The sequence below is a fragment of the Coffea eugenioides genome, chromosome 5, assembly GCF_003713205.1.
Source record: "Coffea eugenioides isolate CCC68of chromosome 5, Ceug_1.0, whole genome shotgun sequence".
NCBI lineage: Eukaryota > Viridiplantae > Streptophyta > Magnoliopsida > Gentianales > Rubiaceae > Coffea > Coffea eugenioides.
Window position 1 is genome coordinate 5896480 of NC_040039.1, and position 17573 is coordinate 5914052.

The following is a 17573-nucleotide window of genomic DNA, read 5'->3' on the forward strand; positions in this document are numbered from 1 at the left end:
TTTTCCTGCAGGAGAATTGCAAGAAAGACGCAGATGATGATACGATGACGTGGTTATTTCCAGCTTTGTTGCTGAAAATGCCTTGACCGCCTTCTCAAGTACCATTCTTTGCACCTCTTACTTTATCTGTTTCCTGGAGCAGCTCTGTGGCCTTCTCCAAGAGCATAGTACTTCGCCAAATTTCCCTTCATCTTGAGTTTAACTTAGGCACAAAGTAAATTAAACACATTAAGAAGATAAGAAAAGAGTTCTTATTCGTGGAAAGAGAATTTGCCAGTCTCGCTGGCTGAACACCAAAAGCAGCTTCTCAGCCCCATTAAATAAGTGTTGATGCTGTGAGATTCTTCTTTTCCTCAGAATGATACATGAACTCCATTATTGTATTTGGGAAAAGTTTAGCAATAGTTCCCTAAGTATGTGAGATAATCTCAATTCAGTCCCCAATATCCAGGATGATGCAAATATTATCCTTCAATCTTCCAGGTTTAATACCACGTTGGTCCAACGCTCACTCAGGGGAAGAGTAGTGTCAATTTCAGCTCCATATCACTGCTCCTTACGCTTCCCCAAACTTTTCAACTGTTCTAAATCGTTCAAATTTAAAGGCGCAAGAAGCAAAACAACATAGCAGTTTGTTTTACCCATGGTTGCCATGAATGCTGGTATGTGAATTAGAACAAAACTGTCTTTTAAGATTTATGCTCCCTTTTGTTTCCTTTTCCACTTTTTACCCACGATATATCATACAATTCGCAAAGGATGTCAAATATTGCTAAACCCCTGAACTATTAAGTCATTCATATGCTATTTCCCAACAATCAGGTAAAAGACAGTTCCAACTAAGTGCAACTAAAGTAAATGCCTTTTCTTGGACTTTGTATATGCTCCCCAAGGTGGGTAAATTGGGGAAGAAGAGGATGATGACAAGCTTATCCAGTTATTTCCATGTTTGTCATTGTCAAATATCTGCATCATGCCCGCAAGCCCATCACACTGAACTCTAGATGATCCATTGTTGCCCCGGAGCAGCTTTCTGGCCCTCTCCAAGAGCACACTATCTGACATGTTGTTGCTTGAATTTGAGCTTAAGTTTTGCCAGAAGAGAACAAATAAAAGAAAAACAAAGGATGTAGAGAAAAGAAATGAAAGCAAAGCTTCTGAATTATAAAGAACTGACCTGGGTCACTTGGTGTAGACAATAAGCCTGTCCAGTTGAAGTCATCTTTCTCCTTGCCAGATGTCTTCAGAGCCAGCTCCTCAGGTTCCTTAAGTTGAGTCTTTTGCAATTGCTGCCACTCTGGACCATGGTTCTTGAAGATATCTAATAGCTTGTCAATGGTCAGAGTCCTGCCCAGAACTTCACAACAGTACTCAAAAAGGTTCCAAATCTTCTCCACTGCCAACAACGAAGAAATGATGGAGACAGATAATCAAGAAAAAAGAAGCCAGGCAAGTTGCAACTGCCGTGGTTTTAAATCTTAGTGACACTTCTAAAGCCACTTCATTCTGGAATCTCCTTTTTTATAAGTAAGACCTCATAACTATAGGCTTTTGATGAGGTATTAATACCAAAACCATAAAGATTTTAATTGTTTTTATGTATTGTGATATCCCAATCAAGAGAAAATGCCTCTTCTCAGCTTTAGGTTCACTTTGGCACCTTTATAATTTTTATGCAAAATTGAGTCTCAAAACTCAAACAATAACAGAATATTTTACTCAGTCCTTTATAAGAGAATATATCTTGCTAATTCCCAAAATGAGGAAATAGCATGTTACCATTGAAAAAGAGATATAAAACCAAACCAAGGGACGTCACTGCAGCAGGGAAGTGAGAGAGAGAGAGAGAGAGAGAGAGAGAGAGAGAGAATATTCAAGACTCCTGATTGCTTAAAGGACTGCACTTGAAAAGAAGTTCACGAGCCAGTATTCAAAAGTGTAGCCTTCCACCTTCTGTACCATGTGAAATCCATTAATTCCTTCCAAAGTTTTGTCTTTATACAGCCTGAAACCAGTTGGTATTAGTATAATAGACCACCTCATTCAATAAAGGGTAATCCACAGCACCATGTTCTGAGGGTCATTATAGTTTTTTGTTAAGGTTTGTCATTATTGCCCCAACCACCATTTCTATTTTGGAAATTCAATTGGCTTTCCTTTTGCATCAGCACGTTGCAATGATAATCGGCGAATGATTATTCGTGCTCCACATATATCCTCTCGCACTCCATCCCCTGTTTTTTGTCTTCTTTATGACTAAGGTGCCCTTTCTCTTATCTGCTTTAAGGTTCCCAAGCCAACAACTCTTGACCACTGTTAGAAGAAGAAGGCCACCAATCTCTGCCACCCGACACTAAGTGGCTAAATCAACTCCACTGACCACTCTATTTCTTTCTTCCTTAGGCCAGTGAACTAAGGTTCCATCATTTTTTATGTGAACCACCCGCAAAAGAACAAAGACAATCAAAGAAAATATCATCAAGAAACCAACTTCTCCAAAAAAGGTTTACATTTTAATGCAATTGATACAAGAAATCAATTAGAACCCATTGTAGAGAGCAGTTTAGGATCAGAAATTTTCAAAGGTTTGTCATGGAATAGCCTATTGTCATAATCAGACACAAATCAATTTCATTTTTCATTTTATTCAATCACTCAACAAGAAAGATTGCAGCATATACAGATTATATAGGGATGGTGCAATTGAGAAAAATAATGTCTTGTTTTCGTCTGGATCGGCTGGCAGAAAGTTGGAGGCTGCAGGTTGCGCTCTTGAAAGCATGCTGAGGTCATGGACCAATAGGATAGAAGATGGAATAAGTAGTCTGCAATTGAGTTTTGTGGCAGCAGCAGTTGCACAATGGGGAATGGGTCATGGGACTAGGATAGATACTACTACAGAGCACAGTGGGTCGGTGGGTGTGTTGATGAACACAACTGTTTGGCAGGGATAACAAGATGAGAAGGATAGCCTTGGAAACCAATTTTTATCTGAGGATGGTTTAGTCTTTCCGATTGAAAATGACAAAGAATAGAGCATTGGAGGTTTTTAGTGGAGTGCCATTATCATCTCCCTGATAATCTACTTGAGTTCAACTTTTTGATGATGTCATCAAAGTTTCAATTGTATCACCAAGTTCTTACTTTGAAAAAACCTGATAATATCACTCAGTTTCCCATGGTCTTTAGTTCCATCTAGCTTCCACCAATGACAAATGGGGTATTACCAACTCATGAAGCTAGCAGGATACTCCTAGAAACTACGGCAAATCTTTGGAGAGAGTGTATTTTCTATCCTGTTCTCTGACAGCTGTCAAAAATTTCAGTTATAACTTGCAAGATTCTAAAGCCCATGACTATGGACTTTAAAGACTGTCAATCGACTTGATGGTAAATGCATATAAATCTGCCAAGGTACTTCATCTAGGGCAATTAACTTGAAAATAGAAGGGAAAGAATTTAGAACTGTAAAACAATGACTAATTTCCATAACAAATATTTGCACAAGTGTCACACAATTGGTTGAGAACAGCTTATGATCAAAACTTATTCCTCAAGAAAATGATCATAAGTTACATAACATTGGATGTGCAAGTAGATTTTTGGATAGTTCATTCTGTGCATTTCCGAAAGCAATGGTTATCATAATGCTTTGGATTCGAAATTTCCCAAGACTCAGCTGCTGAAGTACCAGTGCTTCAACCACAGATAGTTTCAATTTCTTTTGTTTGCAAAATCAGGTGGTACACCATGGAAAAAGATAAAGTTATTTCAGCTCCGCAATGATTTAAAAGGGGCCAAACAGAAAGCAACTCATAAGTACTAGAATGTTACACACAAGAATAAGGTGTAGATGCATAATTCAAAATGAGCTCATACCATTAAAGGAACCTGCAGTTTGATGTTCAACTTCTTGAACATTAGCTCTATCTTCCAAAAATGATAGCATCAGAGTTGCTATCTCATGCAATCTTTTCCCTCTAAAAGTATTGCTTGTAGAAAAGATCCTCCGAAAGTAATTTAGTTCCCTGGAAAGAGCTTCTGATGTGAACTCCTTTCCACACTTTTTAAAAGCAAAGCCAAACATTTCAGAAGTATGACCACAAGCAATGCAGAACAAGTTCATCTCTGCTCCATTTCCAGAAGCACTAAGCACATTTCTAAAACAAGATTCTTGCATCCCACAATCTACATGATACCAGTGCAGACATTTATCGCACCCCACCCAACTACAGGTAGTAGATTCCATGTCAAACTTTGAACACAGCATACACATGCAATCTTTACAAAAACCATTCTTTTCCGCACAGAACTTGCAATTACATTTATTCTCTCCTAAGTGTATCTGGCATTTCAGATTTCTACACCTTAACTCCACATATATTTCTGCCAAGTCAGAGAAAAACACAGGAAAATCAAACTCAAGTAATTCAGCTTGACCAGTCTTGATGGCCACCAAGATCCGCAACTGAGTTCGATGGCACTTATGTAGCAGCAACTCCAGACTGATAACAGACCTTTTTGGGAGTAATTGGCGAATTACGCTTAGCATATAGATCTGACCCGGATCGCAGATCAATTCCCTGGCTGACTCCTTCAAACAAGCAATTTCTCTTTCGGACATTTCCTCAAACATCTTAGCTGCTACTACTAGTGGCTTTGCTATGACTGATTCAAGAAAGTCAAAGTCAACCCTCGATGGCTGCTGCTCTTTTTCGCCATCTGGGGTGCTCCCAATAGGCAGCCATGAAACGTTTGGTAAGCTGAGAGAGAGCTCAAGACCCATCTTGTCGTCCTTACTAGGCTTCATTTCAGTCAAATTCTGTGTCTGCTTTCCCTCTTTCCTAGGAGCCACAATTGAAAATGCAAAGCTTCTTGAACCTGACATCTCCGTAGACGACAGAGCAGCAGCATTTCCATCACCAATAGAATTTTCAGCTATTTCCTCCATTACTGACCAAGAACCAGCCACCAGTATCCCTTCCGTTGCCCTCCTTATCGGAGCCCCAACTTAATTGGTCGTACAAAATGGGGAAAAACCAAAGAAGGTAGAATCCCTGGCCCTCTCCTCTACTCCTCCTCATCTTGCACAGAAACACCATTTTGGTTTTCGCCTACGCGTGCAATAGGAAGGAAGATGCCTAGAAGGCCGGAACTTGTCATCACCATCGTTTTCGTGAGCAGACTTTTTTTGACTTTTTTCCGGAGATAACGGGAGGGAAACATAATCGGAGATTTTGAACCATGATATAATATAACTAACTCTTCGCGTTAGGCCTCTACGCGTGACAAAGTTTTTTTTTTTTTTTTTTTTGGGTCAGTTAGAAAATCTTGGGCGAGTTCCACTTTGGTCGCCCTCTATTGAATAGGGTACCCGTCGAAATCTTAGGTCACCTACACCAGGCGGTTCTTGCAAATCACAAGTGTGTTTGGATTGAGATAATTTGAAATACAATAATTTGTTTCATAAATTTTTCTTTATTTTTTAAATTAATTTTTTATTTTACATACATCATATCACAAAAAATACTATAATAATTATCTCAAATAAATCATTCAAATAAACTCCTATCCAAACTACAAGGCATGCTTAAAAGAAAACAAGAGTTAATTCTAAGATCCTAGAGCGAGGTTCGTAATTCACCTCTTAGGCCCTTTCCATCAAAGATGTTCTTAGTTCAAAAAAAGTCAAAAAACCGATTGATCCAAACTCGATCGAATGTTAGACATCGGTAGAACGGATAATATTCAATGCTGGAAGTTTGGTAAAATAGTTTGGAAATGAATATTGAAATTTGATTGTCCATTTATTTATAAATTGTGTATTATATGCATTATATATCTACTAATGTATCATATTATATAATAACTGACCAATAAACAGTGTTATATATAAGTCACTTTCAGCTTACCTTAATGTAAACTTATTTTTTGAGTCTTGACTTGGCTTTTTTTTTTTTTTTTTTTGTCTTGCTTGGCTTTTCTAGTGTAATTATGAGAGGAAATTCAAAAATTTTTTGCTCGCTTTTAAGATTTACATGCTCAAAATAATTATCGGTAATCCAACAAACCTACATGCTCAATCCCAGAATTAGCAAAAGCATCAAGTAGATGCAATGAGGTAAGATTTCTGTATCATACCAAGCATAATACCCTTTCCTTTTCAGATTGAAATTCAATGGCTCCAATTTGCACTCTAATAAAGTATGCACCTACTTTGTAACATATCCATAGCTTGCCATTCAAAAAATCAATGCCAAATCAATCTAAAAACACTGCAATTTTTATATTGATAACTTCCCATTCAAAAACACAATGCTAAATCAATCTAAAAACACTGCAATTTTAGGTTCACAATAGTTATAGACATGTAGACTTGTAGTAACGACTTATGATATCCATAACTTGCCATTCAAAAAAAAAAAAAAAAAAAAAAAGCCAAATCAATCTGAAAGCACAGCAAATTTTATATGCAAAACTTCCCATTAAAGAAAACAATGCCAAACCAATCTAAAAACACGCAATTTTGGGTTCCAACCGTTACAGACATGAAGTAACTCCATGCTAGAAAACAACACAGCTTAAGCAGTTCAACTCAATTCATACATAAATAATAAGTCAACTAAATATTCTTAATAGCATGAATCACACTAAGGTTGCGTTTGATAAAACTGAAATCTGAAATATGAAATTTTGAATCTGAATCCATTAAGTTATTGAATTGTTAAGTATTAAATCTAATACATTTGAATGCATATCACATTCAGTGATAAGTGAATAGCTTAAAATTTAATTTTGGAACAAGTTTTGTCTAAAAAAATTAGTGTCAACTAATTAATTCAGATGTTCAATTTTTAGTTATCAAACAGTTTGAATATGTTATGATCTGAATTCATTAAATTTAAATGTTAAACTGAATTATCAAACATGGTCTAAGTTTCGTACTCTTTGTATCTTATATTCGTGGATTCAGGTTGAATAGGCGCCTATTGTGTACCACTTCCCGTTTATGCCAGTAAAGGCTCTGAAGCTAATAAAGGTTCTGTTCTGTCACCTTTCCGACTGGCTAGTTAGCAACAAGACTCGGGGCATGCAACCGTCCCAGGCGGTTTTGTTCATTATCAATTACGCGTAATTTTCTTTGTACATCGTGTAATTTTTTTTGCACATCGCGTAACTTTAGAGCAAATTTTTGTGGAGCCCACACATGACGTGGAAATCGAGTTACAACTTGTAATCTCAGCCGCACAAAATTTTGAGACCAAATCATGGTCATTAACCGCTCAGGGACGGTTGCACCTGCAACCGTCCCTGCCCCATTTCCGCAACAACTGGTTCACACATATTAAAAGCTGTTGCAGCTATTATACATTACATCCAAAGGTCCACCATCCTCCTTCCCACTCTGAGCAGCAGCACGCCTTTTGCTTCGTCTTAGGTTTTTTTCAGCATAAACCCATTCTGACCCATTCTGGCATAACCAATCCAGAATATTAAACTAAATAGTACTACAAGAAACGGACAAAGGAATCACAACTGAATCTAATTAAATAAACAATAAAGAAAAAATAACCTAATAAAAAAGAAGGCAAAGTATTAGGCTATGCAATTACCATCATGACTGAACAGAATTAAACGACCACTTGCAATAGAAAGAATCGATTATTCAATTGATTTCTAGTATCAAGTAAACGACATAGCCAAATCCACAGTACCAATATTATATCCTTAGCCAGCCATCAATTGAACCACCCAAAATATATATGGATTTTTATTACCCAATCCAAAATTAACCCAAAACCCAACTTACCCAACCCAACCTCTCAAATTAGTGGGTGGGTTGGGTGGGTTGTTGGGTTTTGGGTATAATTGTCAGCTCTAGTACTCATAACTATAATGCAATCACCCCAAGATACAAAGATGCGCAAACCAAATTTTAATGAACTACATAGAAATGCATCCGAAATACCCACCAACCATACATATGAACAGCAAACTGCTATCAAAAAAAGGGGAAAAAAATAGAACTCGCTTGACCAAAAAAATCTACAGCCTTCCTTGGTATGCCCATTCCCCTGCCTTCTCAACTGTCCATCAGCCACTCATGCATGCTAATAAAATAAAGTCAAACTCACGTACGATACGGTATCTAAGAGCCCATGGAAAATCCTAAAACCCACCAAACCGTTGCAACATCTTCACAGATAAAATGCCAGCACGGTGAAAGGAAGCAAAAGTCAATGAACACCTACAAATGATAGCCACTAAGTTTCTTGCTTCTTTTTAGACTCAATCAACTATCCATAAATTCCCTCACTTTTTCCAAACAGATTCGATATACGGTGAAAATTTAAACTCATAACATCCAATGGTCACAACAGAAACAAGCCAACGTCCACTAACTCCCATCGAGCACTGCAAAACTAAGGTCCTGTTTGGCAAACAAATTTTTTGCCAAGTTTTTTTCCTATAAAATTTTTTAATAATTTTAACTATAATAACCTCAAAAAATCCCTTAAAATTTTAAAAATATACACATTACGATATCCAAAAAACACAAAAATCTCTTCTTTCTATTCTTCTTCTTTGTCCACCCACCTCGGCCCACCATCACCACTAGAGCCGCCACCCGCCAACGACCAATTTTTTCCTTTTTTTTCCTTTTCTTTCTCTCCTCTCCCCTCCTCTTTCTTCCTCCTCCCTTCCTCTTCTCCTCCCATCCTCTCTCCCCCTTTCACTACTCTCCCCGCCACTTCCTCCCCCATCTCCCTCCCCCTCCCCCTCTCCCATGCAGGATCAGGCGACCAGCGAGAGTGGGGAATGGGGGAGAGGGGAGGGGATGAGAGGGGAAGGAAGTGACGGGGAAGAAGGGGGGAGAGGGAGAGAAGGAAGAAAGAAAGTGTAATGGTACCAGACTTGAGCTAAATAGGAATGTTGCCTCTTGCGGTTGGAATAATAATCAAAACGTAAATGAAATTAATCAAACACAAAATGAGCTAAGAATGAAGCTCAGGAATGGCTTTCATTAATCTGTGAAGAAATACAGAAATGGCGGGAAAACTAAGAAGGTGAAAGAATTGAAGGAAATTTGGGAAAGGAAAAGCAGAATGAGATTTAGCTCAAATCTGTTGAATTACAAGACAATTGCTACCTTTACTACATTCACTTAATCCCCTATATATAGCTATCAATTAATAACTAACGTCTGATCCTTCCAATCGCGTTTGTCCACGTGGCCAAGTGGCTGTGAATTTGTTGCAATAACTGAAAGTTTGTTGCAGAACTTCTATGGCTTCCTTCGCGTGGTTGTAGATTTGGTTCCCAGCAAAGGCGTGGTTCTTGATTCACGCCTTTGTATCTTTCTTCTACCTATCTCACGCCTTCTTTCCTTGCAATCTTCACGCTTTCGTCTGTTACTTGATTTGCCTATTAGCTGCTCCATGACAGAAAGGGAGGGGGAGAGAAAGAGAGAGAGAAAAAAAAAAAAAGAGAAGCCGGTGAGGTGGAGAAGAAAGTGAGGTGGAGGAGAAGGAGAAGAGAAGAAAGAAAAGGAAAAAGAAAAAGAAAGAGGAAGAAATGAAAAAAGACAAGGAACAAAAAAAGAAAATATCCTTTTTTTTTTTTAAAAAAAGGAAAGTTTTTACACAATTCAAAAAGTTTTCCTATAAATTATATAGTAAATTATAATAAAATTTTAAACAAATAGTCAAAAAACTCATTTGTCAAACAGGACCTAAATTTAGAGATCTACTCCACATGGACACCACCAATTTCCAAAGAAGTCTAGCCTACCCAACACCAAAAGACCACAACACCCCTGCAGTTCACAAATGATGGTGTAACCGACCCATACACTATTCATTACTGTTCACAAGCGATTCCCCCTTTCATAAAGGTAAGATATCTTGATGCAAGGCACTGAGTATTCCTACATGTAGTACATATAACGATATTATTTTGAGGTGACAAAATGTATACTAATAAACTAAAACATTTAGAAAACCTATATCACCAATAAAGGTAAGGGGTGACACTATCTAACACAACACGTGAATACAACAGGGACACAACATAGAAATAACCTAGCACCAAAGTAATCATTGTACTAGTAATTCCCCTTGGCATTGAAGCACCCGAGAAAGAATCCACGGTCGTAGCCACCCACATCAATCGCAACAATCTCCCAACATGTTTGGAAGAAATAAACAGTGAAACTGTCAGGACTAGTTGCACTATCCTTATCATGAGAGAAAACCGCAGACTTGATCTCTTCTTTAGTGGAAATAGCTGCTAATTTGAAATTTTGCTCATCTGCTATCATCAGCAACTCGAATGGAAGAGAATGACAGGGTTGAACTTCATGATCAGCTGCAAATAATTAAGCCACTAAAGAAATTGACCACTGAGTGTTTTATCTCATCTATCGACTCAAGGCCAGTTGCCAGACTCATCTTTGATTCTAGCAATAAAGTTTGAGCTTTTTTTTTTTTGGTCTAACGGCCACATGAAAGAATGAAGTATTTGCATCCCTGCCTGAAATAGAAGATTTCTGAATCCAATATTCTACTTGAATCAATAGCTGATGAGTGTGCAAAGCTCTAGCCTCATTTGACCTTATCTGAGTTTCTTCGTAATAAATAAGATCAAATTGTCGCTCCCTTCACAGCAGCTCCTCCTTAGCAAGATGAACATTGGCACCAATATTACTAAAGACCCTTTATTCTACAAACGAAGCCTTTTCCAAACAGCCATGAGTTTGTCGTGAATTGCATGCAAACCAGAATGGTTAACAGGTTGCCGCCAAAAATCTCGAACAACTTCTGAGAAAGAAGAGTGTTTTGCCCAAACATTGAAAAATCGAAAAGGAGTTTAACAGCTGACCCTTGCATTATCACAAGTGAGCAACAAAGAGAAATGGTCTGAGTGGCCCCTAGAAAGATGAGAAACATGAGTTGAAGGAAAAGCATCCAGCCAAAATGGGTTGCAGACTGCCCTATTAAAGTGTTGCCAAAATCTCTCGTTAGTCCATGTGTATTGAGAGCCATCAAAGTTGACCGAGATGAAATTGCAATTCTGAAGAGCCACATTGAACTTCTCAATTTCAGCAACCCTTGGGGGAGCACCACCTAGTTGTTTATCGGCACCAGCAATAATGTTAAAGTCACTAGTTGCAAGCCATGGACGAGAAATTCTAGCAGACAACCCCTCCATAGCAACCCATAATTTCCTTCTCTCGACACTTTGCACTTTGAATAAATAGGCGAAAATGAAAGAGAATCGGAAGAAGAAAATGTAACAATAACTTGAAGTAGCTAAGCAACAAAAGACTGGAAAGTACAATTGAAACAAGATTTCCAGAAGAACTATATTTTGCATCTAAAAATGATTCCACACAATCAAAAGATAGCTTGAATCAAATTGCAGAAAGTTGTTGTGAACCAGGCATAGGCTCAATTAAAATAAGAAAAGTTAGAGCATGTTTCTGACATAAATCGACAACATAACGAATAGATTCAAGACACAAAGCACCCCTTATATTCCAGAGTAAAGCTTTAAATGGCGAATACATTTAAAAATGGGCTACCAGAGATCGTTAATGCGAAGTTATCATCACCATGAGACTTTGTATTATCTTTAGGCGGCCTTCCTTGTTTCTTTTTCTTCACAAGAATAGTTGCAGACAAAGGCCAATCATTCTCTGGACCTTCCAATTGAAGGCATGAAGGATGCTGCGCTTCCTCGTTTCTTTCAATGACACTTTGTTTTGCTCGATTCCTAAAGTTGATAAACCCCATACTCAGACCCATGGGACCATACAATTCCTCCTATAAAATACTTTCTAAATTCATTGTAGTTAGGTTAAGTCCTTTGATGGATAAATTTATTTCTCCTTTTCAATCTAGCTTTATCCTAGGCAGATGAGGGCAATAATGATGTTATCTTACGGAATCTCTTTTCTAGCTAAGAAAGAAAGTTGGTCTCAAGGGAGCGTGTGCCTCTGGATAGCTTATGACAAACTAGAATGGCATTTTCTAAGGGATGCACTCTTCCATTTTGATGTCCATTCTAATCTCATAAATTTGATTCTTTTGTGTATTTCCTCTTCAAGACTCTCAATTCTCCATAACAGAGCTCGAACTGAGTAGATTACTCCCTCAAGATGATTAAGGCAAGGTGACCTTCTTTCACCTTTCCTTTTTTTTCTTTGCATTGAATATCTCTCCCAGAATATCAAAAGAGGAATTCACTCAAAAAACTGGTGTCCCTTCTCCTTTGGAAAAAATGTGCCTAAACTCTCACATTGTTTCTTTGCTGATTACATTGTCCTGTTCACCTCTATGAATGAGAAATCTATTCAGAGTGTCAAATCCATTCTTGACAATTTTAGTCTTTGTTCTGGGTTGTCCATCAGCCTTGAAAAATCAAATATTATTTTTTCTCAAATACAATTGTTGCTGTCAAGAACCAAATTTCTAGTTATCTTGGTATTGCTTGCACTGATGATCTTAGTGAGTATTTGGGGACTCCCTTGGCTTAAGGTAGGCTGCAATGCCTCTTTGAACTTCATCCTTGAGAAAGTTTGTTGGGTATCAAACCAGCAAAAATAAAAATTTCTACTCTAAAAATATAAATTCAATTATAGTGATGAGCAAGGTGGTATTCTCATAGATTGGGTGGTTTATTTCTTTGTAAAGAAATAATAAATAAAAATGGGGGATTGTAGGAAATTAACCCAAGTAATTTACCTAAATAAAACCAATAATTCAAAAATGAAATAAAGCTAAATTTAAAAAGACAAATCACTAGTCAAAATATTAATCTCCACTTTGGTTCAATTAGTTGATCATTAATACAAGAATAAAATCATTTATTTATAAATAAACTAGTTATGGTTGTCAACAAGTTTTGAAAACTTGTTTCTCCTTACTGTTTCAATAATCACAAGAAGTTGTGTGACTATTTCTCTTGCCAATTAAGTAACCCTAAACAAGCTCTTAAGATTTAATCTATTGATTACATTAATAATTAGAGAAGCTACTAATTCTAACTAACAAACACATAAATTCGGTTCATTTAGCCTAGATTATATATTCGTGTGATATAAACATGAAAGTTTCTACTATAATCAAATCAAATTATATCACTTGCCACAAATACTAAACCATCAAACTATTACAGATTTGATATTTTAGATGGCGATAGATTATTTTGTCGAACTAAATAAGGGCCCTTTATCTAATTCAAGCAAAACAATCATCTTAATAACAAATAGAGAATATATAAATATTTATAAATAGATGAAAAAATAAAGCAGATTAGATCTCACAAGATTCAATGAACTAAAGTTTTGATTATCTTTCGACTAGAACAAGAAACTAGCCACTCCTTATGGTGGATTCATAGCGAAAAGAAAAAGTAGGGTTTATTGTTAAGAGAGAAAAAGAAGAAAAGGAATAAAGAAAAGAGTTGTTGGACAAACGGAAGTCCAACGAATGGTTTGTTCCTCCCTTGTCCGTATGCTTTTCCCATACTAATAAGGAACATATGTCAAGGGTGGGAGGTCAAGGGTTGGCCACCATATGTCTTGTGGGGTAGGAGGTCAAAGGTTCAATCCTTACCTACCATCAAAGTTGTCACTTAATGTAGCTTCTTTTAGATCCATATGAATGCATAATGCATAGTATGGTCCGATAATAGTTCAATTTTCATCGGTTTTCCGTGACCCTATTGGATCATCCCTAGAATAGGGTTACAGTAGAAGTAGAAGTAGGTGTAGATGATGATAATTTGACAAAAAAAAGGAAAATATTATTTTTCCTCTCTAGACTCCTACTTAAAATCAACTAACCAACAAAACATAAAAATTGGTTTCCAAAATAAATCACATCACATCATATCCAATTAGGATCTCCAATTCGGTGACTAATATGGACAACTAAGAGGCGTAGTTGACTTCCCAATCAAACAACAAATTCATCTTGTGTCCTGCAGACCCCACGTTTCATAATAGAATAAGACGTGGTCGTGCCTTGCAAAGTAAAGCCTTCTGAAAATTCAACTTTTAATACACTTTTTACTCTCTTCTCACTGCAAATTCCTAGAAACACCACCAAAAATCAAATATAAGTAGAATCTACTACTTAAGACCATTGTCTGGCAAAATAATTGGAAAAATATTCACAAATTGAACTCAAAATTAACCATTTAATAAATTCCTCAATACCAAAACAATGCTTGTCCTCGAACATTTATTAGTTCAACCATTGCAATCAAGATGGCAAATATTTCATAGCATAACATAATAACACAAATATCATGTCTTCTCAACAATTTCATCAAAATTAGGATGCATAAGACTCAACAACCCTTACATAGATATTCTTGTATGCACTCATCACTCAAAATGGTTAAGTGATAGTCAACACTCAAATCAACACCATGGATGATATTATCATAAACTTGCCAATATATCATATCTCCACCAGTTTATATGAACTCAATGCAAAAATTAAAGGGCCTTGACAAGGGTTGTGATGGGGCTTAGGTAAAGATTAGATAAAAAGGGAAATTTCGGCTAAACAAATCAAAGGAAATACCAACAATTCTTTGCATGAATTCTAACACCTTCTTCATTCACATATACAGTTCCACGACATACCCATAAACTCCTCAAGTTTAGCAAGTGCAAACATAACAAAGGACTTTGCCCAACTACCACAATACAATGCATATATGCAAAAGCACTTCACAACATTTTTTTTTCTTTTTTCACTTTTTTGTATTTTTTCATTTTTTCCACAAGATATAGCAAACGTTGAAATATAAATACACTTGCCAACTTTGATCAAACCTTGAAATAGTTCTTGAAATCATCATGCAAGAATATTAAAGTATTCCTTTGACACAAGGTCCAAATAAGAAAGTATAAACAAAAAGACTTAAGGTAACGATTATGGTAATTAAATAAAGAATAGGTCAAGACTCAAACATGGTTAATTAGGAGAAAACATAATCAAGGTAGGCACTACAACAAAAATGACCTTTCCTGACATGCCTATAAGGACACTTGATGGTTTGTATCATTATAGCACTTCTATCATGACACTTGTTATCAACTCAATAATATATACTTTATTTTTATTTTTATTTTATCTGATATAAGAATAATAATGTGCCTTTAGACTACCTATCATGATACTTGAGAAAATGTGAGATACACCCAAATTAAAAAAAAAAAGAAAGAAAGACACTAAACGACATCGGCTTGTTTTGGCGGAAGATTCATTTGCCATGAAATATTCAAAACTTTCAAATTGCCGGCCAAAAGACTTAGTCAAATTTTGCTTCATCTCATCTCTCTCACAAGAAACACTCTCTCCTCAACAAATTATCCTGGGCAAATTATCTCTAGCCAAAACACTTGGAGTTTTTTCTGCTGAATCTCCCTGCAAACAAACTTTCCTTGCCTTCCCATTGAAGGTATGTAATTGCATGGTAATTTTTTTTTATTTTTTGAGCAATTAGATAATGTTTTTGTTAAATGTCACCGTAAAGAAGCTTTCCATTCTTCAAGCTTTCCCATTACTGCTACCATTTATTTCGAGCCAAACAAAACACAATCCAATTGCCAATTGCAAATTGCAGCAGATGAGAAGAAAAATGCTTCTGTACCTGCACTCGAGTACAACCCCCTTACTTATATGTTCGTGTACATGGCAGCCAATCACTATTTTGCATATAAGGTAATGTTTAAGCTTTTTTCTGGACATTATTAGCTATTCTTGAAGCTGTGTACTCTATTGTGTTGAATTATGAGGGTTAAGTTTTAAAGTTTGCCCTAAATTGATTACATTTGAGATTAGTCCCGTCTGTTTGAGATTGAAATGGATATAGTAATAGTTTATGATTTGAGTGCACTTGTTGTTCAGCTTTGTTCCTCTCGATTGTCTACTTGATTCATGTGACTATTTTGTTATGCACTTACTGCCCATAACCTGTTCGATAAAATGTGGCAACATAGCAAATGGACACTGTACTTGGTTGGCTTACTACTTAATATCCTGGTTATCTTGTGAGATTTTTGTTGACTACACAGGTTTCCTTTACATATCACACATGTTATAGTCCATTGAAAATGAACACAGTGCCGGCAAATTGCTGACTAGCCATGGCTTTTTAGGTTGCCATTGATGATGCTTAAACCTGTGAATTTCTATGCATCCAGAGAAGTCCTACTCAACACAGGAACTTTGCCATCTTCTGGGAACTGTAATTGTGAAGAAGGCATGGGTGCAATCTATATTGGGTAGGTCCTACTATCATAGGTATGGTAAATACTAGAAAATTTTTTATTACTTTCTATACAAAAGTCACATGTGCACACAGTGTGTAAACAAACTACTGACTCGAATTATTGGCTCTGCATGACTTTAAAAGTCATTTTCCCATTTACTAGTAGGGTCAAGCTCTATTACTACATGTTTGAGAGACCTCATATGCAGGTGATACGTTAGAGCAAGGCATCCCCAAAATATGCTGGAGTGCTAGATGCAAGTGAGAAACAGTTCACTGTGAGGATTTGGAGCTTTTTTTTTTTTTTTTAAATGGATGAAGGTATATTTGCCTTTTGTAATTTGCAAAAGCTTGAAAGGATTTTTTTTAATTGTTGGGAAGGAGCACATTCAGCTTACTTGCAATTTACGATGACTAATCTGGAAGGATAGAACAAAGCACAGTTTAGTGAATCCAGATTAGATATGGACAAGGTTGCACATAAAAGCCACTCAGGAACAGTGAGAATACAACACGAGGAGTTTGAGCGTAGTGGAAATGGAACATATTGACGTTTGCATTCAAAAGATGAACTCTGCTGCAACAATCTGTCCAATTAAGAACAAGTTAGGATATGGGGTAATTGCAAGCAACTGGCCTGGGGAGATTGTAGAAAGCTGGGCAACATCAGAAGCAAGTCAGGGCAGCAAGGATCCTGTAGAAGCTGAAGCTAGCAAATATGATTAACCAAAGCCATTAATTTACAATTACTAATCTGATGCTAAAGCTGCAAACATAGCCGAAGATATATTGGTCTTGAGTCCTCTGTTTTGTATGTGGTCGGTTTCAAAAGGATGTAAGAGTTCGGGAAGAGCAATGGATAAAACTTTGGGGTTATTGGAAAAGTGAAGAAGCAAAGGTACAAATCAGCTACAACATTCTTAATAAAGTTGTGTTTATTCAATGTTGTAATCTTGGTTATGATTTTGAAATTTAGAAACTAAGTTTGTACTTGTTAGGGATTTGCTATGTTAGTACTTGTTACTGACTTTTAGTTCAACAAATTATATTTGAGTATTGATATTTGCTTTTAGATTACTATATGCATTCTGTTCTTTGGGATAATTTTACAAGTCCTTTGGGTTTCTGATTGACGGAATGTATAGCAGGGAGCACTACCTGCAGGTTGCTTCTATATAAAAAAAAAAGAAAAAAAAAAACTCCTGACAGTTAAAAATGTCAGCATAGAATTCGATATTCTAATGTTGTACTATAGCTATCCTGACACTTTTGATTATCAA

The 17573-nt window shown here is 36.6% G+C and overlaps 1 protein-coding gene across 3 annotated transcripts; it reads right to left on the reverse strand.

Moving 5' to 3' along the window:
- Positions 1-615: 615 nt before the first annotated feature.
- LOC113769916 (protein OBERON 4-like) lies at positions 616-5227 on the reverse strand. 3 transcript variants are annotated; one of them, XM_027314239.1, is made up of 3 exons: positions 3880-5227; positions 1178-1321; positions 616-1058 (listed from the first exon to the last, which is right to left on the reverse strand). In XM_027314239.1, exons 1-3 carry the CDS (start codon positions 4949-4951, stop codon positions 850-852), a joined length of 1425 nt encoding a protein of 474 aa, XP_027170040.1. In that variant the 5' UTR covers positions 4952-5227; the 3' UTR covers positions 616-849. The 3 variants fall into 3 exon arrangements, with proteins under 3 accessions (XP_027170040.1, XP_027170039.1, XP_027170041.1); XM_027314238.1 differs by having other exon boundaries at positions 1178-1396; XM_027314240.1 differs by having other exon boundaries at positions 873-1084; positions 1178-1396.
- Between the last annotated feature and the right edge of the window lie 12346 nt (positions 5228-17573).